At 35.9% G+C, this 25,322-nt stretch overlaps 1 protein-coding gene and 1 pseudogene across 8 annotated transcripts in view; both read right to left on the bottom strand.

Moving 5' to 3' along the window:
• The window catches only part of LOC134470293 (UDP-glucuronosyltransferase 2B17-like), a 33,550-nt gene extending 8,678 nt beyond the window's left edge, over window positions 1-24,872 (bottom strand). The window contains exons 1-5 of one of the 8 annotated variants that reach the window (XM_063240690.1): window positions 20,815-21,003; window positions 19,021-19,159; window positions 18,114-18,284; window positions 17,000-17,091; window positions 877-1,146 (exon numbers count right to left, since the gene is read on the bottom strand). In XM_063240690.1, coding sequence (XP_063096760.1) covers window positions 877-1,006 — 130 coding nt within the window. In that variant the 5' untranslated portion in view covers window positions 1,007-1,146; window positions 17,000-17,091; window positions 18,114-18,284; window positions 19,021-19,159; window positions 20,815-21,003. Of the gene's footprint in view, window positions 1-876; window positions 1,653-16,999; window positions 17,092-18,113; window positions 18,285-19,020; window positions 19,160-20,814; window positions 21,071-23,262; window positions 23,357-24,777 lie in introns of those variants that run through there. The other 7 variants (XM_063240691.1, XM_063240689.1, XM_063240688.1 and 4 more) reach the window with 7 other exon arrangements.
• LOC100724446 (UDP-glucuronosyltransferase 2B17-like) overlaps window positions 24,798-25,322 on the bottom strand; it is a 52,138-nt pseudogene continuing 51,613 nt past the window's right edge.

The following is a 25,322-nucleotide window of genomic DNA, read 5'->3' as shown; positions in this document are numbered from 1 at the left end:
ATACCTACCCCAACCATGAAAAAATTTTAAGGAAATTATGTATTTTTTGATTTGTAAAATGATACAACAGAAACCCTGAATGCTTTAATGTTATGGCTGTGATAATTGTTCATTTCTTTGCTTTTTGTTTACACCAGATATGTAATAGTTTTTATTTGTAATTTACACACTTTTCATACATCTCTAGGAAAGCTTGCAGAAATTAGGGAGACACATATTATTAATTATACATGATACATCATTCTTTTTTCTGTAAAACAACATGCTTAAATACAGTACTTGTATATGAATGTTTCTACAAATTTATAACTTCTGAAATGGATGGTTGATAAGGAACTATTATAGTTTGTGGAATCACTAAAATGTCCAATTTATACTTTTCAAACCTTGAATAGAAAATATTTCCCAGAGGGGACAGAATGTTTTAGAAGGTATAGAAAATGACAATTTTAGACAAAGAAACTGATTTACTCATGAGAAAAGTTCCTCTGTGTTACTAGGTATTTTTGCTACAAACGTGTAACTTCAGTCTGCTTTTGTTCATTCAAAAACACATTACAGAGATGCCAAATTGCTTTTACTTTTCCTTCAAAAGACATTAAAGTTGGTATCAACTGAGAGCATGAAAGCATGAAATCTTGCCTTTGGCAGTGTGTGAGCTCTGAGAATGTTCTATCAGTAATGAGCCACTGGCTGGACTATGATCCCATAATGTGAATGTTTTCAAAATTTGTAAGTGATAGAGAGATAATTTTAATTTTCAGTTCACCATTTTCCTACAGAAAGTGAATTCCACTTATTGTACATTTATTCAAGCTGACTTCCAAAGCATAGGATATTAAGCACCTCCCTCTTCGTATTCAAAACATGACTCACCCAACGTTTCACTGTAAAGCTTGTTCCAGTTTTTCTGATTAAATACTTCAATCCAAAAGTCAAAATAAAGCATGCATATCATGTTCTTGACCCTTTCCATAAAAGTCATTTCACCACTTAAGCGTGACATCAGGACAGGTATGTAAGAAGGAGGAAATGGAAGCCCTCCAGCACTTTTTTCCAGTTGGAAGCCAGGGGAGAAGCGAAGACTGTACACAAAAGGTAACTTCAGTAGCTCAGCCACCAGCTCACCACACGGAGCAACAGGATCTGCAAGGAGGACATCAAAGTTTGATTCCTGTAGTTTTGTCACAAGATTTTTATTTGAAACTACATCTTTACAAACAATCTCCCAATTAGCAGAATATTCCTTTAACATCTCCTCCATCACAGGAAAATATGACAAACAGGTAGTTATTGAGCCAATATCCATCCAGTTAGAAATCATTCGAGTATAAAATTCTTCCAGTTGATCTCTCCTGAGAGATGTAGGAAATGTTTCAAATTTAACTCCAGATGATGCATTGACACCAACAAAAATGAAGCTTGAAGGTATCAGAACTGTAACCTCATGTCTCCTCTGGATCAATTCCTCTACTATGATCTTCATATTCATCCAGTGGCTGTATTCCATGGGCCATACCAAAACATTACCACAACTCCCAATGTTAAAAGAACACAAAAATTGTGGTATCAACAGAGCTGAGATCCATTTCATGGACATCTTGTTAAAATGATATATTTATTTACAAATTGTGCTGCCTTTTGTTATCACAAATGTCTACATTCAAGCAGGGGTTAAAGGATAACTCGTACTGGTGAAAGTTCATATATTGAACGGACATTCAGAGTACAGGGACTATGACACAATAATATTGGATGGTGTCACGAATTTTTTGGTGGTCTTTTCTTTTATCATAACCCAGAATTATGTTAAAGCAAACAGCTCAATAATTTAGGAGTCATATACTCTTAATTTTTGGTTATAACCATATCCATCCACTCCAGATTCCCAAAAATAATTACAAGAGAATTTAGTGGACATTTAGATACGAACCAAAATATTATCTATGCACTAATAATCATAATATTAATAAGAAAAATAGACTTCTTTTGTGTTTTTAATACACATGAATCCCTCAAAATATGATTTCAAATTAGCATTTATTGGTTCAATTAAACATTCTCATTTCAAATCTTTTGTTAATTATCTAATACATAGCTTCACCACTATATACAATTTTGCTCTTAATGGGAACAAGTTTGTTATTCAATTATTATTGCATTCTTCAACACATGCTCCAGACAGAAGATATTCCATAGATTCATTCCCAACTGCTTGTGTAAATTTTCAATCATTTAAACTAATAGAAATGTTGAAATATAAACAATCTTGTTATATTTTTAGTTAATATATACAATTGTCAATGCAATAACTACGTGTACAGTAGAATATTTGCACTTGAGAGCAACATGTTTCTTTTTACCCCCAAGATTTTAATCGTTTTCCCCTTATGCTTTGTTTTTTTTTTCTTTTAAAGATAATAAAACAAATCAGAAGAAAGCAAATCAGAGCAGAACAATGCAAGCAGCACAGATCTTCACAGCAAAACCATAAAAAAATCAAGTGGCTACTATAATGTGCCTTGTTTGTTTTAGTGTAACAACATAAATTCTCAAACAATACAATCAAACAAAGGCAAATAGTACAAAACCAATCAAAATAAAAGAATGAAGGCATCATGGAACTTCAAAAATATACAGTAGGAAATAAACAGTTACTCCCATAATGTCTCTTGTTCACTTCAAAATAGACTGTCCATACCCTCATAAATAATTAAATCAAATCGTAGAAGCCAGAGTAAAGCCAAGCAAAAAAAACAAAAAAAGAAAGAAAACATTAAAAGATTACAAAATCAGATATCATTAACTATAATATCCAGTTTTTTTTCAAAATAGCTTTGCATACCATCACACATAATAAAATCAAAAACAAAGTACAGAATTATACCCATAAACTATAGCATGAAAGCACTATAGAATTTCAAAACAAGTTTGCAAGAAACTGACCATGATCAACAACATACATCCCATTATGTTGAAAGTAGCTGCCTATATCAAGAGACAAACTCTAGCAAAGCAAGGCAGAAGATTGTCAAACCAAACAAAACTTTGAAAAAGTATAAGAGTTTAAATCAAGAAAATCAGAAATTAGCACAGGTTAAGACTTTCTCTTCTGAGGTGTTTCCTACTGTATCACTTTCCCACTATTTTGTTTTCGGATTCCACTAACTGTTTTTTATGCTAATGTTCACCCTTATTAGTTCAAACTAGTTCACTCATGAACATGACATCCAGTTGCATCCATTTACCTACAAGAGTAGCTTTCTACCATATGAAAACATCATAACTTTCTTACCACTTTGAAGTTGACTGGCAAGGTAATCTTGCTTTTCTATGATCTCCTGTTGCATGAAACAATTGTTTCCTCTCCTCTGATTTTCAGTCTATGAATTTCCTTTTAAGTTAAATGTATTTCTTGTATATAACATATTGATGAACCTTGTTTCTTATTCCACCCTCCCTGTTTTTCCTTGTATTGTTGACTTCAGGTCATCTACAATCCTGATTAGAGCAGTTCATCTCTTTACATGTGATTTGTTTCTTTTTTCTCAAAGCATTTAATGTCCAGTTAATGTGCTCAATTTCTTGGATCTTGTTTGTTATATGTCTCAGTATAGATTTACTTTGGTTAAGGCTAGTTTGAGTTACATATGCCTGACTTTCATGTATGCTGTATCCTTTTCCCATGTCGGGGAACATAATTAAGCTACGTATGTGTCTTTCATATAATGAAAAACCAGAGGTAATATTCGTTAATGTTCAGAGCAAATTAGTACCATTCATGAAAGATTTTTTCTGTCATCTTAGAAAATGTGACATATATACATATTGGTATGTATATGTGTATATACACACATGTGCATATGAACATGGAAATTAATAGCATTTGGTAGGAGTTCAGTGTTTGCCTACCAAAATGTAGGGATTGCCAGTTTTCTCTAAAGAGATGAGGTCTTTAAGAGAATTTTAATCCAAAGAGGCTCCCCTCAAGAATTACATCTAGTGCTCTTATAAAGAAGGCAACATGGCAAAGACACTATTCACCTTCTCATGTGAGGACAGACTGCTTCTTTTCCTTAGAGGACTTCTGTTCAATGATCTGTGTTAGAAGCAATGGCCAAACTCTCACTGGATAATGTATATTGTTGTACACTACCTTTGAACTCCCTAACCTTTGGAGCCCTTAGTAATGTATTATTTGTCTCAAGTATATGTAAGTACATTTAGTGCAACAAGAATGAGTTAAGCAAATGTACATGCAGATATCATTCATTTCTATTTTGCAGCAATGGTCAAAACATTTTTTACACTCATTTGGTGCAGTATTTATTCTCTCCTAACTCTAGAGGGAAAAAGTACAGAAAGAGCTTTCACTTCCTTCTTCCTTTACCATTGGAGTTACATAAAATTAAGGGATCAAATATTTGTGTACTAGGAAACAATGAGATTTTTAATTCATTATACTTTTTGTTTGTATACATCTAAAGAGAAATCAAATCAGTGTAGAGTGAATTTCTTTTTAAATTTTACTTTCTTTTTTTTACACCTTACCTTTCTATTGCCTTTGAAATTGAGCCAGCATTAATATAAAATTATGGAAATTCATTTTTTCAAGGAAATTGTTAAAAAGTACACACTAAACCACATCAGTGTCACAATTATTTTTAGAATATATTATAGTATAATTTGAAACCATACACCATCATATTTGAAAAAGTATCTAAGATTATTCTCAACCTGAATATTTAACACCTTAGAATATTTTAGGGAAGAAACCACATACATACTCTTATTTACACACTGCTATTTCATCTATGTTAAAAATAAAAGCTGTGAACCTCACTAAATGTCTTTGTTGACATACAGCATAATTTGCACAGTTTTAAGTACAGGTCAGGCAAGACACTGTTTAACCTCATGAGAAAGAGTTTTTCTTCATGTGCCTATTTCCTCATTAAGAAATTACTATATTTGGCCACATTGTTCACTAAATTCTCTTCAGGTATTATTATAATATTGAAAAGCATACTAAACAGCTGAATAATGAATACTAAGTGAAGTATTTTTTGAAATGTTCTCTCCATTTGTTGGATAGAATCAGCTTATCTCAAAAGTTAATTGTTTTCACTTACACCTTTTGTAAGAAAACAAATGTAATTCATTCTGCAATATGCATTTTAATGCTAATGGTAAATTATGACTATGTGTGTGTTTTTACCTTTACTCTTTTTTTAAGGTAATTCCACTTTGTCTATGTAATATATGTGCGGTTTTCAGTACATTAACTTATGGATAAATGTCAGAGTTTGTGTTATAAAGGGTTAAGTGGTTGGACACAGGTACCTTTGGCTGTGTTGGAAGAGAGCCTGTGCAAGATAGTAAACTAGCAGAGACAGCAAAGGACAGGGCTGCTCCTCGTTCTTTTCCAGAGCCACAACCTGCTGTCCTTGGAGATCAAAGAGTTCTCTTTGTTGACAAAAAGTACTGCTTTGAAGAGTGTTTAAATTGACTTGCAATGTCCTGCTCTGTTCACACATTTGCCTTAGCATGAATTTCTGCTGTTTGAAAATCAAATAAATATAGGTTGCCTGTAGAAGTGTTTTATCTAACCTCTAAAGTATCATGAAATTTGTTAGAAGGTTTTGACCTTACTGAACAGCTAAAAATCATGCACTTACTCTTTCATCTTGGTCATTCGCTTTTGTACTGATTCCGGGGATTAGTGTTGTGCCAAGATCCTAATGTATGTATATGTATAAAATGCTTATGTTTTAGTGTGGAAATATATGTGATTATTTTACTGAAGCACTGATGGTTTGTAACTCTTTGGTCACATAATTCCAACAATTTTACTAATTTGTACCTTCTACATTGACATGATAATGTTATAATTTTTGTACTATTTATCTTTTGAAACAAAGTGGTGGAAATTCCAGAATGAAAAAATGCAAACAAAGAATAAGATATTTCAAAATTACTATACTATGTAATTTCTTACATGCATTTATTTATTTTTTAAATTCTATTTAAGGAAAAAAACAAAAAAGGGGTAGAAGTTATACAGAAATTCAAAAACAATAAATAGTAGGAAATCACTAGTTAACACATTACATACTATCAACTTAGAAATAGTTGTTCAAGTTACAAAATTATAGCATATAAAGTGGACATTCACACAGTGAGACTGCAAACAGTTCTGTTCAATGACCCAACAAAAACTGAAAAATATCTTGTATGCTAAATATACATGTCATTATATCCTTAAGAGCACTTTATTTTCCTCTCTTTTTTACAATGACAACTTCACATTTTGGATTTTCTTACTCCCAAAGTTCTTATTCCTTTTTTTTTTTTGATGAGAATAAAACCAAATGTGACATAACAAAACAGAGTCATTCAAATCAAAAGGACGGACATAGTTCATGATGTAAAGCAGAATACATAGTGATCAACAGTTGTTACCATAATGCCTCTTACTATCTTAAAAAGAATTGCCTATATCATCAAATATAATAAAACTGACCAAAACAGTACAGAACAAAACCAATAAAACCAAAACATTGGAGACATTACAGGACTTCAAGAGAAGATAATAGTCAAACTGGAATGGGCATGATAGTGAATCTTATTGTCTTCACAGCTGCTGCTTATACTCTCAAATTTGGTACTATCAAGCAAAACAGAATAGACTAAAATCAGTCAAAACAAGACGGTGAGAGCAATACAGGGTTTCAAATCAGGTTAATAGGAAATCAAAGTGGGTTACTATAATATATCCTGCTATTTTTCATTTATTTTTTCCTTAATTAAAAAGTTAACAATAAAAAATAAATAATAAAAGAGGAGATTCAGGTAAAAGAGGACAAAACAGCAAAACAGCACAGGTCATAACATAAAAATTTAAGCAAAATAGTGTTTCACCACAAGATATCCTGTCATAAAAGTAGTTACTATAGTGTCTCTTTCCTTGAAATCTTTGAATATACCTTGGTATACTATAGCAACAAACATAACAAGACAATGCAAAACCATTCAAGAGAATGACAGTATTACAGGGTATTTAGAACCAGCTACAGAAAATGCACAATGGTTTCTGTATAATCTCCTTGTCTATAAAAGTTTTTGTTTATATTATCACATATAATAAAATCCAATAAGATACAACATGTTGAGACTGATGGAGACAGAAGAACAAAAGCTTGATGGGTCTTCAAAACAAGATGATATTAAATCAGCAATAGCTATTATGATGTCTTTTTTTTCTCCAAAATAGCTGTTCCTATCATCCAACCTTCTTTGCCTCATTTCGGCTGAGCTCTTTTTCCGTCATTAATTGTCCATTCGTCTTCTTCATTTTGCTTTCTGCTCCATTCATTGTGGCCTCTCTGCCACTGTTTCTGGATTCTTGGTATTTTTCTTTTTTAGAATGCCCTGCAGTATTCTCTGTATAGTTGAATTCGTGGTTGCAAATTCCCCTCGTTCCTCTTCATCCTGGAAGCACCTTGTATCTCCATTAATTTCTAGGGACAGTTATGAAGGATATATCAATCTTGGCTGGAGGTTTTTATCTTTCAAAGCTTGAAATAATTCACCCCACACTCTTAGTGATTTAATGGTTTGTGCTGAGAAGTCTGCTGTAATTCTGATGAGTGTTCCCTTGTAAGCGATCATTTTTCTTGTCTCTGACAACTTTTTAATATTCTGTTCTCATACTGGATTTCTGGAATTTTGATTATTATATGCCTGGGTGTAGTACAGTTTGGGTTGTAGGTGGCTGGGGTCCTGTATGCCTCATAGAACTGAGTATCTTTAAGTTTTCCCATATTAGGGAGGTTCTCCTTGATTATTTCTGTGAATTCATTTGCAGTTCATTTATTTGTATCACTGCTTCTTTCTTTACATTCTTAATTTTTAAGTTATAGATCCTCTTATCATCTTCTAGCCTTTGTGTTGTTACTGTTTGTTTCCTTGTTATTTAAGAATTTTTTTTCCTTTCATAGTCCCACATTACAAATCTGTCCTCCAGTTCAGAAAATATATCCTTCATTTCTTTCAAGCTGTTATGCCAGCTTTCAAAAGAGTTTTTAGTTTCCTGGTGATCTCTTTGAACCTGCTTCATGTGTTCTGTTTTCTCTACTATCTCCATCAAACAATTCTCCCCTTATTTATGATCTTCCATTCTACCATCTGTTATTTTTTGGGGGGGGAGGTGCTTAGCATTTTTTTAACTATTCTACTTATATCTTGCTTTACTTGCTTAAATACTTCACTTTTGAACTTGTCTATGAAGTCCAAGAGATATCCCTTTATGTCTATTGATGCCATGCCTGATATTGCATGTTTTCTGTCCTCCCCCTGTGCATTTACCTTTCCTGGATCAGTATTCTCAGAATGGGGGACTGAAGACCCTTTCTTCTTTCTCCCTCTTCCCATACTTTTTTTTTCCTTCCATAAAGGCATATATAGGAGGCCCAGTTTCTTTCTTTGTCAGTTACAGTTTGTTTGAATTGTGCCGGCTAGATGTTTCTGCCCACTGCAGTGTACTAGGGAGACACAGACCTGGGCAGCTTATTCTGGATCAGCCTCTTCAGGTCATGAACCTGCTGAAGGCTTCACTGCGTTAGGGTTCACTGCCAGGCTCTGGGACCTGGTTTGGGCTAGCCTACGGGATCTTAACCCATCGCGCTATCTAGATCAAGTGCTCCTCACCAATCCTGCTTGAGAGGGGAATATTTGACTGAAATTGTAGTGTCCTGTTCTGGCTAGCCTGCCTGGTCTCAGAATGTCCTCTGTTGGAGGCTCCTCATCTATGGGATGGGTCCCCATTCCTCTCACTCACCACAGGTTGATGCAGCGCTCTCTGCCAGCTCTGCTCTCAATTCAGTTCACCGATTCCACTCTCAGAGCTTTCGCTTTTCTATCCCTGCTGTGCCAATTCAGATGCAACAGTGGTGGCAGGAAGTTCAATCCAACTTCTAGAGGCATGGGTTCCAGCTTTGGCACTGAGACTTTAGCTGTTCTAGTCATAGCGCCAGGATTGCATTTTCAGTTGGTTTCTCTCAGCTTAGTTTGTTCCTTGGTTGGCAGGGTATATCTCCCCTGTGTAGGACTCCCCACACCACACCATCACTGGAATCTAAGCTGGCTATCTCAGAGAGCCTCCACAGCGGCCGTTATCTATCTGCCAAGTTCCCCAGCAGTCCTCATATATGCATTTAAACAAATCATGAGCATAGACTTTTTCTCTGCAACTACTCTGTTTTAATAATCATAAATCACTTTAGAATTTAGCTACTTTGCAATTAAACATGCATTTATTTTCTCTTAAAGCCTCCAAAAGTAACATGAATTTTAAATTTTTCAAGCTCCACAAGTGATTAGTATCACCATAACTACAGAGAAAACTTTCCAGAGGGTAGTCACAATATTTTCAAAACTGAAAGCTATTCTATTTTCCTTTGTACCTTGAAATGGACTCTGAAGTATTATTCTTAATTTTTATTGATGATTAATATGCACTTCTTGCTAAAAAATTGATAAACTGAGTATGTAAACATATATATGTAGATAGATATGGATCTATATAGGTAGATATGTACCTATCTATATAAATACAATTATATATCCATGTGAAAGTAACAGCTAGAAAATTTTCTCAAATTATTAAAAGATACACTAGGGTACTCTCAATTTTGTTCTATTTTTTTATTGGGTCATATTATAAATAAATATGGCACAGTAATGTATATATACTGTTGGGAGCAGGAACCAGGGTTCCTGCAGTGAACAGATGTGGAAAACCACACACTGAAGCTGGACCTCAACCAGTTCCTCATCCTGCAGTAACCTCAGCCTTCTAGACAAAGCATCGTGCTGACATTAACCTAGAAATAGCTTCATAACATAAACAAAAGAAGTTACTCATGGGCCCAGGAACATGATTACCTTTGCTGTATGCACAAGAATGTGTCCTGAAGTGACTTGTATTGCTCTTTGTTTTGAAACATTATAAAAACTCTGGAGTCCTTCAATAAATCGCTTTTGCCTCCTGAGCAACTGGTCTCCCTGTGTCTTCAGTCTCTTGCATGACTCCTTCCCTGCGCTGGCTACAGCACCTGGCACCTGTCGCCCAAACGTGGGGCTTGCAATATAAGCATTCGGAGCATTTTTCCAGTGGAAGGAGAATCAGGAGTTCCGAGAAGATCACTTCTACAAAGACCCGGGTAAGTGAAAAGTGAAAGTAGCAGGGAGTGGCATATATGCAGGGATTGAGAATGGATAACTCCCCATCTTCAGAATGGGAACTTTTTGCACAAGTTATTTCCTCTTTTTTAAAGAGTAGGGGCATTCCTGTAGCTAAGCTCCAAATTTATCAGTTTGTTGATTTTGTGCATCAGGTTTGCTCCTGGTTTCCCGAACAGGGAACAGTTAATGTTGAGACGTGGAAGACAGTAGGAGAAAAGGTTAAAGATTACTATTGTGCTTGGGGTCCTGAGAAGGTTACTGTGGATGCGTTTACAATTTGGACTTTAATTAAGGACTGTTTAAAAGGGGAATCTGAGTCTAGTAAATGGGAAAAAAGAACTCGAGAAAGTTTTATAAGAAAAACCAAATCCTCAGAGAATGTGGCATCCTCCTTATACCCTCCCCTCTGCTCCACCACCGCTCTCTTAGCTGCCCTGTTACCAGCAGCCAGACCTCCCTACGACTAACAAAATAAACAATAGGCCTGATGATTTACAAGTCAATAACCCTGATAGAGAAACTGATTCAGATTCAGATGAAGAATTAGGTCCAAAAGAATGGGAAGAATTAGAGTGTGAAGCCTCTCAATATGAGCATCAACATGAGGCTTTCATGCTTCAAGATCAGGCAAATCCACAAGGTAAAGAACCAACGGAGTGCCTAGAAAACTTGATTGAAACATTTAAAAAAGAATTGTATGATATGGCTTAGCAGATTCAAAAGTTATCTGAGGCTAATTTAAAGGATCAACAGCATAAAAGTTGTAGTGAGAGAATTGACTCCCAGTTTGTAATGTAACCCCCCGAGCTATAGAACAGAGCTGTAAGGAATGTTTCATTCCCTAATTCCTCCTTGAGATATCGGAGCAGGACAGGAAGGAATGCATCTGCTAGTCATTAACCACAAGATGTTCTGTCCTCTGTAAAGGTAAAGATAAGTAAAGGAATGTGCTGTTCAAATGAGACCGAGTTGTACCTGGCACTCTGAGATCAGACCAGGACCCTCAGTCTCCATGGTTACTCAGCCCCAGACCCCTCGAATCAGCATCTGCCAAGTCCTGCGCCATTCAAAATTAACCAATGCGATCTGCTTCTGTAAACCTGCTTACTTCCCGCTTGTGCCCTTAAAAACCCTACACAAATTCCCCTCGGGGCCCTCCGCACTCGTTTGCCTGGAGGACCCCATGCGCATGGAAATAAACTTTTTTTCCCTCACCAAGAGTTGAGTCCTTGGGGTCTCTTTCCCTGCGGCGTCGGCCCTAACAGTAGTACTTCTTCATTGGCAAGGCCTTTGTTTGATCGATATGGAACTTCTACTACACCTCTTGTTGCTAGAGTACGATTTAGACCAATGCCTTTATTGCCCCCACCTGTGCCTATACTTCCTGTTGCACCTTCAGCGGTATCCCCCTTACAACATGCACTTCAAGAAGCTAGAAAGCAAGGCGAAAATTTAGAGGGATTTCAAGTTTACCCAGTAGTAAGGAGAATTACTCTGCAAGGACAATCATGCAATGAACATGAGGGGCTTCATTTTAGAACAAAGAATTAAAAATGGCAGCTGCAAAATACGGAGCTACTGCTCCTTTTACTATGTCTATTGTTGAATCAGTAGCGAGCCAGGCTTTGCCGCCTCAAGATTGGAAGCTTTTAGCTAAGGCTATACTGAATGGGGGAGATTATCTTCTTTGGCTATCAGAATATGAATAGACTACCATGGGATATGCATTAGACGATCAAACTATTGCTAATGGAATTTCTATGGATCATTTTCAAGGGACAGGGGCTTTTGCAGCCCTGGGTGCTCAATTAAATTACCCTGGCTATGCCTATGATTTGACTTGGTGGGCCACTTTAGCAGCATGGAAAAAATTGCCCCAATCAGGATCAAAGAAGGGAGATTTAGGCAAGATTAAACAAGGCCCTGATGAGCCATTCCAGGACTTTGTCTCTCACCTCCTTCAGGCTGCAGGACAATTAATAAATGATCAAGAAACCAGCAATATATTAGTAAAAGAATTGGCCTTTGAAAATGCCAATGCAGTCTGCCAAGCAGCTCTTTGTCCCTGGAAGGGATGGGGCACCTTAAATGATTACATCAGACTTTGTGCAGACATAAGAACAGGATATATTGAAGTATTGTCTATGGCAGCTGCTTTGCAGGGACAAACCCTGCAAGAATGTTTGGCAATACAACATATTGAACGCAAAAAACGTGCCCCTGGCCCTCCAGGAAGTTGTTATAATTGTGGAAAAGTGGGGCGTATTGTCAAACAATGCTCTGATTCTCCAAAAGGTAATAATAATGCAAATAATAAGGTTAAAATTGATAAAAAGCCGAAAGCCCCAGGGTTATGTCCACACTGTAAGAGAGGAGTTCACTGGGCTAATGAAGGTTATTCTAAAAGAGATGAGGAAGGCAATTTACTACCCCCCCCCAGCAGGGAAACTCCAAGAGGGGCCAGCCCCAGGCCCAGCAACAAATCTTCGGGCAATTCAACCGAGAAACAATCCCTTTCAGACCTCTCCAGAGCAACTCCAGGAAGCGCAGGATTGGACTTCAGTTCCACCACCCACATCATATTAAACCCAGAGCTAGGAGTCCAACTGATACCTACTGGTATTTACGGCCCATTACCTCCAAACCATTGGGGGTTTTTACTAGGGAGAAGTGGGTTTACTTTAAAAGGACTTATAGTACTTCCTGGAGTGATAGATCAAGATTATGAGGGAGAAATTAAAGTTATGGCTAAAACTGATACAGTAGTCATTAATATACCTCTGGGTACTCGTATAGCACAGTTATTATTGTTGCCCCTTATTCAAGGAAAACAAAAGATGCTTAGGAAAAAACGAGGCACCCAAGGGTTTGGCTCCTCTGATGCTTTCCTTATTCGACAAATACAAGAGACAGGCTAGAATGCTTACTAAAAATACAGGGAAAAACTTTTCTTGGAATAATGGATACAGGGGCTGGTGTTTCTGTTATAAGACAAGATTGGCCTTCATCCTGGCCCTTGGATCCTGCCCCTGCCATTCTCCAAGGAATGGGGCAAGCCTCCGCTCCTTTTAAATCCTCTTCTATATTATCTTGGGCTGATTTAGAGGGACATACTGGAGAATTCCAACCATATGTTTTACCTAATCTTTCCCTAAATTTGTGGGGACGAGACATACTAAGCCAAATGGGAGTGTACTTGTGGAGTCCAAGTCCCACTGTAACCAAACAGTTGTTGCAAATGGGCCAATTGCCACTTGCAGGCTTGGGAAAAAATAATCAAGGTATCAAAGACCCTTTATCCATCCCACAAAAAGTTAATAAACAGGGCTTGGGTTTTTCTTAGTGACCGCTGATCGTCCTGCTATCCATGCTGATAAAATTAATTGGAAATCTGATACACTGGTATGGGTAGATCAGTGGCCCATGCCTGAGGCTAAACTCCAAGCCGCCAGGCAATTAGTGCAGGAACAGTTAGTCTGTGGTCATATCCGACCTTCCTCCTCCCCCTGGAATTTGCCTATATTTGTGATAAAAAAGAAATCAGGAAAATGGAGGTTATTACAAGACCTTAGAAAAATTAATGCTACTATGTTTCCTATGGGGGCTCTTCAGCCTGGACTTCCATCACTTATGGCAATACCTCTGTCACATCATCATATTGTTCTTGATTTGAAAGATTGTTTTTATACTATCCCTCTCCACCCCGAGGATTGCAAGAGGTTTTCTTTTAGTATTCCTTCCTGTAATTTGTCCTCACCTATGGAAAGATGTGAGTGGATTGTGTTACCTCAAGGAATGGTTAATAGCCCACCTTGTGTCAAATGTTTGTACATGCAGCCATTGCCAATACCAGATCTAAATTTGCCTCTGCCACCATTATTCATTATATGGATGATATTTTAATAGCCCATCAATATTCTGAGATACTTTTGCAAGTATATGCCTCTCTTCATCAGGATTTAACGAATAATGGGCTGGTCATCGCATCTGAGAAGGTCCAAACTTCACCTCTTTTTTCTTATCTAGGTTTTCACTTATATCCACAGCATTTTTCTACTCAACGATTGTCTGTTAATACTTCTCACTTGCCTACTTTACATGACTTTCAAAAACTCTTAGGCGAAATTAATTGGATCCGTGTCTGTAAAGTTAACTACTCAAGACCTCCACCCATTGTTTTCCTTATTAGCTGGAGATTCTGACCCAAGTTCACACCGCCAAATGACAGCAGAAGCTCAAAAAGCTCTGGTTAGTAAGGCTCTTCAAAGTGTGTAGCTTCATTATTGTGATTATTCCACTCCCAGGTGTCTTATCATCATACCCATGTCCTTTTCTCCTACAGGTGTGTTATATCAGCAGGGAGTTCTCTCATGGATTCATGGATTCATGGTTCACATTGCCTGAAAAGGGCTCTCCCCACTTACACCTCTTTGGTTGCAGAAAGGATTATGCAAGGAAGGAAATTGTCTATAATGCATTTAGGAAGAGACCCTCACTCTATTATAATCCCTTAAACATCTGAACAGCTGGAATGGTTGCTTAATATGACTGATTATTTTCCTCTTTCTCTAGTGTCCTATACCAGTCAAATCCAACATCATTATCCCAAGGATAAAATTCTTCAATTTGCCTCTAAAGTTATCTTTTCATTTCCTCAAATCATACTCATGAAACCCCTTGTTAATGCTATTACTTTATTTTCAGATGGAAGCTCCAATGGAAAAGCTACTTTGGTATCCCCAAATCAAACCTATGTATGGCAATTGAGGAATACTTCAGCTCAGGAGACTGAACTTTATGCTGTTCATCAGGCTTTTATTCTTTTCTTTGATGTTCCCTTTACTTTGCTTTCAGACAGCTAATATGTAGTACAAGCCTTGTCTGTTTTAGAATGTGTACCTGTTATCAACACTGCTAATATCTTGTTGCACAGTTATTTGGTCTCATTCAATCATCTTTACATTCTCGATTTGCACCTTGTTTTGTAGGACATATTCACAGTCACTCTAATCTCCCAGGCGCTTTGACTCATGGAAATGCAATTTCAGATCGAGCCACGCATATTGGTCTGCTGTTTCACAAACACAACAGCCACATGCTCTTCATCACCAAGCTGCACAGGTTTTACGTTATCAATATGGTATAACACGGCAGCAAGCACGAGAAATTGTTAAAAACTGTCCCTCATGTGCGCCTCTCCTTCCAGTACCTCATTTTGGAGTCAACCCTGGAGGACTCTGTCCAAACGACATCTGGCAGATGGATGTCACTCATTATCCTTTTTTGGGGTCATTAAAATACCTGCACATTACCATAGACACCTTTTCTCATTACATGCTTGTTTCACCTATGACTGGAGAAACTGCCACCCATGTAATACAACACCTACTATATTGTTTCTCTATCATGGCATTCTTCGATCCATTAAAACTGATAATGGCCCAGCATATGTTAGTAAACCCTTTGTCAAATTCTGTCAGACTTTCCATATTAAACATGTTACTGGATTGCCTTATAACCCTCAAGGACAAGGAATTGGTCAACATGCTAATCTCTCACTAAAAAACACAATAAATTAAAAAGAGAGAGATGGTATAAGTATTCTCCCAAAACCCTTCTTAACCATGCTGTTTACATTCTTAATTTTTTAACTTTTGATGCTTCTAATAGATCTGCAGCTGAGAGACATTGGTATTCTGATTTGCCCTCCAAGCCAATGGTTTATTGGAAAGACCCATTAACTAATCTATTACATGGTCCTGACCCAGTATTGATATGGGGAAGAGGATATGTTTGTGTTTTTCCCACAGATGCTGATACACCCAGGTGGATCCCAGAACATTGTGTATGACATGCCCAAGAGCAAGATAGAAAAATTGTGCAGGACGATGCTTCGACTAACTGTGACCTCGAGGACGAGAACAACAACCAGAAGGCCTCCTGCTACAAAAGATGAAACTCTTCTGTTTTTGGCCCAATTGCTAAGCATTATTTGGATTTTGCATACATTTCATATGCCTGTGCAGGTGGATAATTATTGGGCATTTATACCTAATCCTTCTTCCTTGCACCCTATGTAATGGGGCGACAACGATGATGTTACTGTTTATGTAAATAATACTAGTGTCTTAAGTTTTTCTTCTTCCACTCATATACAACCTATCTCTATTGTATATAATTACCCTGGAATGTCTACTTCATTACCCCTATGTTTTTCTAAAACAAATAAGAATTTTACATTAATAGAAAGATATTCTGATTGGGATGGAAACTTTACTAATGGAATGCACTGGGGAGTAGATATGATGTATGTATTTCGCAACAGTAGTGAAACTAGAGTGGGAAAAGTTAATTCCCCTGAGCATATTCCAGAATATAGACAAAAATACTCAAGCAAAAGTGTATATGGACCCTCATGGCATTTGTGCCATCATAATTATACTATATGTTACAAAGATCTATGTGATTGGAGTGATTACAGAGAAATAACCTACAGGCCCTGAAATTTATTATATGGAATATGGACAATGAATAACATCACCTTTTTTACCATGCTGTGGAAGTTGGTTGCAGTGCTTGATTATATTGCTGTTGCAAAAGAAAACGTTGTATTGCAACATATAGGGACACAGGATGCTATTTCTGTTAATGGCACAGTAAAAAATATAACTATCATAGCTTGTGTTTCTGAACCATATGGTGTTACAAGTGGAGAACTTACTGTAAATAAGAACAATGAATCTTACAAACTTACTTGTAAAGATTGCATCTTATCCAGTTGTGTTAATGCTTCATGAAACCACTCATCCATATTACTGGTCAAACAACCTCCATTTGTATTTTTACCTGTTAATATCACCACAGAGTGGTATCAAGATCCTTCTGTGATTATTTTGCAAAAATTAACTAACCTTTTAAATCGGGCCAAATGATTTGTTGGGGTGTTAATGACGGGAATTGCTGCACTTATTACTTTAATAGCCTCCACTGCAATGTCTGCAATATCTCTTATGGAAAGTGTGCAAACTGCATCCTATGGCAATGAATTATCACATAATGTTTCTTTGGTTTTGAAAATACAGGAAAATTGGGATACCCTGATTGAACAAAAATTAAATGCTCTACAAGATACAGTAATAACCTTAGGAGACTAATTATATGCTTTGCAAGTACAATCTTCTTTGAAATGTCATGCCTTATACAAACATATTTGTGTTACTTCATATAGATATAATGAAAGTGATGTACTTTGGGATAGGGTGAAAAATCATTTGCTAGGAATATGGCATAATTCCAACACTTCTCTAGATTTGCTTATGCTGCATAAAACTATCCAAGATATAACCAATGCACCAGCAACAGAAGTTGACATAGCAAAAGGAACTGAGCAAATATTCAACGCATTAACCAGCCATTTCCCAAGGCTCACGGGCATTTCGCATTTTATCATTCTAGCTGGTATTGGAGCTCTAGCATTTATTGTCATGATAACAATATTTCCATATTTTGTGAGAATTGTTGTTGGGCTAATGAGAAATGTGCCTTTGGACTTGAAACGTTTTAAATTAGAATCAACTGCTAATGAAATTCTCATGCGATGCTTTGTCTAAGAAATAAGAGGGATATGTTGGGAGCGGAACCAGGAGTCCTGCAGTGAATGGGTGTGGAAAACCACACACTGAAGCTGGACCTCAACCAGTTCCTCATCCTGCAGTAACCTCAGCCTTCTAGACAAAGCATCGCGCTGATATTAACCTGGGAATAGCTTCATAACATAAACAAAAGAAGTTTCTCATGGGCCCAGGAACATGTTTACCTTCTGGGCTGCACAACATAGAAGTTTCTCATGGGCCCAAGAACATGATTACCTTTGCTGTATGCACAAGAAAGTGTTCTGAAGTGACTTGTATTGCTCTTTGTTTTGAAACATTATAAAAATTCTGGAGTCCTTCAATAAATCGCCTTTTGCCTCTTGAGCAACTGGTCTCCCTGTGTCTTCAGTCTCTTGCCTGACTCCTTCCCTGCGCTGGCCGTGGCACCTGGCAATATACATTTTGAGAAGATTTTAGAATTAATACGACTTTTTATACGCATCATTTAATGTGAAGGTTGAGAAGGCTCATTTCAGAGCATTTAATGATAGATATATTTTAATTCCTAAATAGAAAATTGAACTTAATAAGAAAAATTTTTTCAAAATTCTATAAAGAATCATGTTGGTATCACCTGTATAAGCCCTTAATGTCCTCGTGTACTGTCAAAAATAGATTTATTGAGTTTTATAGAAACTATTATTGAATGTTAAAGAAAATTACAGAAGGCAAGTTCTGTGACAAAACACCAATGGTTTCACTGCAGATTTACTATTTCTTACAACAATCTAAACAGCACATGTTTATATGGTCCCACCTGGCCCTATAACATAAAGCATACCCGAGGATTTCTAAGAGTGTTTGATGATTTTATATTCCTATCATTTTGCCTAAAATATCAAACTCTTCTAATACTACAGTCACACAAGATCATGTCCAAGGGCACAGGGCATAGAGAAAATTTAAGTATAATATCAGGTGATTTATTAAGGTCACTAAGAATGAAACGTGAGGATACCAGGATGGTCAGATACTGACCTACTTGGACAAGTGCATTTATGATTATGCTTACTCTGGTTAAGCAGCTACACTCTGTGAACCACATAAGGACTTTTCTACACCTTGCTGTGAAAAAGTAGAATGAGTTCTATCAGCCAAATGCTGATGTCCACTTGATAGATACCTTGTTGCATTGTGAAGCATCTTCTGAAACTGTTCATTCTGTATGGCCTCATAACTATATGCAAAGATAGATCAATCAAACAATACAAAGTAAATAAACACTATGAACTCTTGTTAAATAGATTTCAGGTGAACAGAACCTAGAAGAAGGGAAAGTTATATAAGTTTGCTTGTTCCCTTAGTTTAATAACTGCTATTTTTCACCAAGTACTGACCTGGCATTTTAGTCATTGGTTTTTCACATGACACTTTGGATTAGCATTAAGAACTGCAGTAATGAAAGAGCTCTCGTCCCTACCACTATATATATACATAGATTTAAAGATCAAATGATATAATAGTACTACTTGAATGCTGAGACACGGTATTTTAAGGCAAGTTTTGAAGTTAGAAATTACATGTGCTTTGCAATTTATCATTTTTGAATGTATAACTCAATGATTATGTGTTTATCCCCTGAATTTTGTGATGCTTGTGTATATGGAGTCAACTAATTTTTCTCTTGACTTAGTTCACATTACATTCCTATAAAAATTACTTTTAACATAGCAAATTTTAATTAAGAGCAGTTCAATTTACATGAGATTTCCATGGTTCGAAACTCAGAGATTTTGAAGAATAAAGTGTTGAAAACAGGATTTGGGATACACGTTTGTGATTTTGCTCTGCTCCAGAGAGCCTAGTGAGAGAATAACCAAGGTTTTACTACTGGATAATGGGTCAATATCTTGATTATATCACTTGATGCTATTGAACAGAAAATTGTTTGAAACGGTGTTTCATTTAATCTAAGTCATGCAATATTTATAATTTAGAAAACACTTATTAAAGTAATGGTCTTTTACATTTCAATGTATTCTTTCCCACATTAGTCACCTTCATGTGATTGCAGGAAAATATCTGGGACAATCAAGTTCTTGTGTGAAAGTCTTAGTTTCATAAAGAGTGTGGGGCATTTGAATAGTCTTTTGGAACCAATGTTGTTGGGCCTCAGGTGTGACCCATGTACATATCAGTATGGGCCTGTGACATAAGAATTCCCTTATCTTATGGCAAAGAAAATGTCAGTGGAATGATAAGAGCGAGGTTGCTAATGTTCTCCATACTGGATAAAATATTCCTTGCACTTGCACTTGATCTCAATTACAAAATGTTCTCCAACCTCATGATATTATTATGGATAGTGGGTCAAGTTTTGAATACACAGATATCTGTGGGACAATAAAGACCAAGCATATAGCATTCCTTCATCTTTCAAAAGGCTGATATTGTGAAATAGACAGATGTTTCATTGATACAACATGAAAATCTTGTTTGGGAAAACTTTGATTTACAAGTATAATTCTTTCCAGAAACATCAATATAACCTAAAGCACTAAAATATAAAAGTGATTTCCCCTTAATAAATAAAAAGAGGACATAAGAACAATTCAACAACATAAACTATTAATATATATGTATATATATATATATATATATATATATAATATATGAGTAGCTTTATTTTTATTACATCGATATATAACAAAAGTGTTATACAATACAAAACATGAAGAAAGTAACCTACAATGACCTTTAATACATCTAGTACTAATGTGAAACAGACATGAGACAGGAGGGTGATTGCATAGGTTGACTTACATTATCAATACAGGAATCATGGTTATTTACTGGCTCAGTGTACTTTCTTTCTTTTCATGAAAATTAATGGAGAATGTATCTAAAGACAATGGCTTTTGCCTCTTAGGATTTCAAAGAAATGTGATGTTGGTTTGTTACTAAACAGATCACTCACCTGAATTTATCCTCTTCTGGTTGATGCTATCCTGCAAAATTTTGCACTGCTTCCCTGATTTAATACTTCTCACTGATGTGATTTGAAGTGAGCTTATGTTCTGTATCATTCTGTTCCTTTTTGCTGATGAGATCTCTTCCATGAACCATGGGTTTTGTGAGAGGTTCACCAATAACTTTGCAGTGAAAGTAAAACCATTGTCTGTTTTGCGTGACATTTGGCATGGTGTAATATGCAAACTGCAAGACAGCAATTCCTGCTTAAGTTAAAATTGATTAGAAATATGTGGTGAGCCTGTGGAATACTCCCAGACAAGATTCTTCAAACTATTATTATTTATAGAAAGTTGCATTTATTTCATGTCCACTAAACAGTCCAATAAACAGTCCAATAAACAGTAACAGTTTAATATTTGTTATGCTACCTACAGTTTCTAAATTAAGTCATTACATGACTAACTGAAATTATACCTTTAAGAAAATCAGTGAAATGGTGTGGCATCACAGATTGCATGTTTTCATAATGTTATAATATTCACATTATTTTAATAAGTTCTGATCTTCTTTATGAGAAGGTGCTATAAACGTTGCTTATATTCACACTTCTTTTACCTCTATATATCTTCATGTGAGTGGAAATTGGAAATAATAACTATTTTAATTTTTAACTCTGGTGATATTGTTTGTATTTTTACTTGATGCCAAATGTTCTGTTTGTTTTTAAACAATACAAAAATTACATGATTTAATAATTAGTGAAAGCAAGCAATGGTGAGGAATACATTTTATGTAATAAATAACAAGGGAACTGCCTTCATAATATTGATGTGGATGGAAATTTATGTTTACAACTAAATAATATCAGCACCTCTTGCAATTTGTAATGTTTGAGCTGTTGTTCAAATTACTCTTTGCCCTCATCCTTCACCTCTGTCCTTTCCATTATCCTCATATACTTTGATGGGACTTTCTGCTTATATCATTTGGGAAATCTCTCGAGAAAAGCAATCAACTACTTAGAATATTCAGCAAGATTTTCTGCTTTTCTAGTTAGTAAAAGTCACTATAGACACTTAAAATTTTGCATTTCAACTGAGAATTATGTTACATGCTTGAATAAATTTTCAGTTTTATATTGATTCCATTAGGCGTGTAAAAACAACTTGTGAGAAATATGGTAGCAGTTTAAATAACAAGGCTTGCTTTCTCATATCTCACAATAAAATTTTATATTTCATACTTGTTCATTTGAGTGCTAAATCTCATGCATTTACTTTTAGCTCAATTTAACTCATCTCTCTAGAACACTGCCTAAGAATACCAAATTGATCTTCTGAAGAAAACATGCTTTAAAAATAGAGGAATAATTGAAATTCATGTTACACATTAACAAAGTAATATTTTTAATAATATGTGAATGTGTCATTATAACAATGCACTTTAATAGAAAAATTAATGATACTTCTTATTAATGCTTTTGTGTTTCTGTTCCTCCCTTCCAAACTTTATGCAAATTCCTATATTCAGTGTGGCCTACCTCATGGTGAAAGGCATTAGTTATGAACCATCCAGCTATTATATTTTTCCAACTTTAACATCGCCTATTTTTTTATATTGGTAGAGTCATTAAAGATAGATGAGTATGCTATACAAATTCCCTGAAATAGTTGAGTATAAGTCGATTCATTGTTTAAAGCCTCTACACATCAAAAACGTGATACATACATGATTATTCATGCAAAGTGCAATTTATATTTTTCTAGATTTTGCACATATATTTAAATAAATTATTTGGTTAGCATTTCATATATAATGTTGCATTAGTGTGTTTTAAACACAAATCATTACTAAATTAACCACCATACAATTAAACCTATATTTGATTTCTCTCTAAATATGTGATAGCAACATATAAATTTTAGACATTTTGAGATCCATAAAAAATTCATATTTTCATTTCAGTAAAGATGATGTTGTGTGGAGTACTCACTATAACTCAAAAAACTGTATGTTATTCTGACATCTTGGTTCTTCAAGTGAACTTTCATATTCATTATATTACAAGTTCACGCTTAGTGAATATTTCTGCATCTAGCTACTAGTTAATCATTAACAATGACAGCGTTGATTTTTATATACTTATATAAATTGAACATGAAAACTTCATGAGGAACTTAGCCCCCAAAGTGAAAGATTTGTACGTGTTTATTACTGAAATTTGGAAAATATATTTCTGAAGAGCCTCTCAAAAAGATCAGATATTTCTTCTATAATTTTTACAATAAAAAGTAATATGGTAAAATATTTCTTCTGAAAATCATACATGAAGTGACTGATTCATTTCATAAAACTGTGTACAAAATCATCTCTACACAAAAACACATAGTAAATTTCAAGTTGCCGATTTATTGAGATTATAAGAATGGAAACTGACTGTCACAAAACTCACCTCATGAGCTCTCAGGTACTTCATCCAGAATTGTCCATCTATTCATCCAGTGACTGGGTTTTGTGAGCTATGCCAGAACTTTCCAACAATTTCTCTAAAGTAGCACACAGGTTGGGTTGAGACAAAAAAATAATACTGCTTAACAGGGACCATTACATGCTATAAAGCTTCTTTCATAACTTGTGGTCATTTACCGTTTTCTCCACTTGCATGCAAAGATATAGTAATGAGGAAGTTAAACTATGGCTCAGTTTAGAAGAAACAGACAACAAGTTCAGTCAAGTTGGCCACCAAACCCCAAGTTTCACTGCACCATGGTCCAAGTGGGCATCTCTGGTGGTCAAGGGGCCATCAGATTCTAGTATCATTCACATATCACTGCTTTCCCAGCCATGCAGAATGCAGAAGCCATGAGTCTTGGAGGCTTTCACTAAGATTACCGCAGGTTCCTTGGGAGCCAGAAAATGGTCCACTAATTGTGTTGTGTGTTTAGCTGTGTTGATAATACGTAAAGTACAGTGGAGGCCCTAGGAAGTTTGAAATACCAAGAACACTGATAATCTGCTAAGGAATGGTGCACAGAATTTACAGAGCAACTCTAAGAAAGAAGACACATGCTGTGTAATTGGAAATGCCATTATCATTGAGGAGCTCAAATAATTTGGAGCTAATAACTCCAAATTATCTTCAGGTGCTAGATGTAAAATGTAAAATATAGTGTTTTCCTTGTGGTATTTTGTTTTTTCCTAATATGAAATTTTGGAATGGAAATGCCTCCCGTGTGCAATTGTATGTTGGAATACTTTATGATTATTTAGATTTTCCAGAGACAGCTAGAAGTTTCTTGGAATGTTACAGGGTACTTCAGATTTCAAATTTGTAGAAATTTTTGAAGAAACTGCAGTAAGTGATCTAAATGCATTTTGCATGTGACATACAAAAGTCTTTAGATATCTAAGAGAGGAGTGCTGTACTTTAGTGCTAAAATGTCTTTCTCAAATTCTTATATTTATTTGTTGAGAGTCATTGAAACTGGAAATTGAAGACAAGAACAGGGCTGCCCCATGAACAGTGCATGGCTTACTGGAGAACAGTGAGATGACTCAAAGGGCAATGCAGGTTCTTCTGCATGCCTGCCTTCTGGTGTAATTTTGCCAAAAGCCTGCCTGTAACACTCTCACCTCATGCTTGACTGTTACTCTTAGAAGCCTCCCACTTTCCCACAAGGCCTAGTTATCTGAAATGCACACTGAGATTTATATAGACTGTGTTTTTGAACACTGGGTGCCTCTTGTCCACTGATAAAAATTTAGGAATTTTCATGTCTATATTTCCAACCCTTTTCAGGTTCCTTACACAAAAGACAATGCCTTCAATACCACATATTCAGGTAGAATCAAAGTAGTAGGCTCATTTGGGATGCCAATTTTATGTGTCACATATTTTCCCACTGCTAGGACAACTTATCCAACATATACATAATTTAAAACAGGAAAGCGTTTTTTTCCCCCTCACAGTGGAAAGATGCTTCCTGGGTCCACTCAATCCGAGACAGAAATCCAATGGTGGAAGTTTGTTTCTCAATCAATGACAGCCAGATTGCAGACCAGAGAAATCGCACAGTGAGAAATGAATGAGGGGCTACACAGATCTCAGGGAACCACATCATGAACTACACTGTGCCTTGGCTTGAAATGTACTTCACAAAACCTGTGGGCAGATACATAAGTTTGTCAAGGTATAACCTACAAGTGCTTTTAAAAAAACCATGCTGGTTATTTTTAAAATTAAATTGTCAAATAAAAATCTCAAATGAATCAATTCTTTCTTTCTATGAGTTAGTTAGTTTCTATGAGTTAGTTTCTTTCTATGAGTTAGTCTTTCTATGAGTCAGTTGATAACAATGTATGAGAGTTACTCAGCTTCTTAGGAGAAAAGATTTATTTTGGCTGAAAGTGTTGAAGGTTTCAATCCATTGACAGGTGTGACCACTAATGTTGGACATTGTACAAGACACATAAGATTGGAGTGTGTGGCAGAGGAAACTCATTACCTCAAGG

This window comes from Cavia porcellus, unplaced genomic scaffold, assembly GCF_034190915.1.
Source record: "Cavia porcellus strain 051 isolate PalLab524CR breed Dunkin Hartley unplaced genomic scaffold, mCavPor4.1 scaffold_30, whole genome shotgun sequence".
Lineage (NCBI taxonomy): Eukaryota > Metazoa > Chordata > Mammalia > Rodentia > Caviidae > Cavia > Cavia porcellus.
This window is presented reverse-complemented; position numbering and strand designations above follow the sequence as displayed.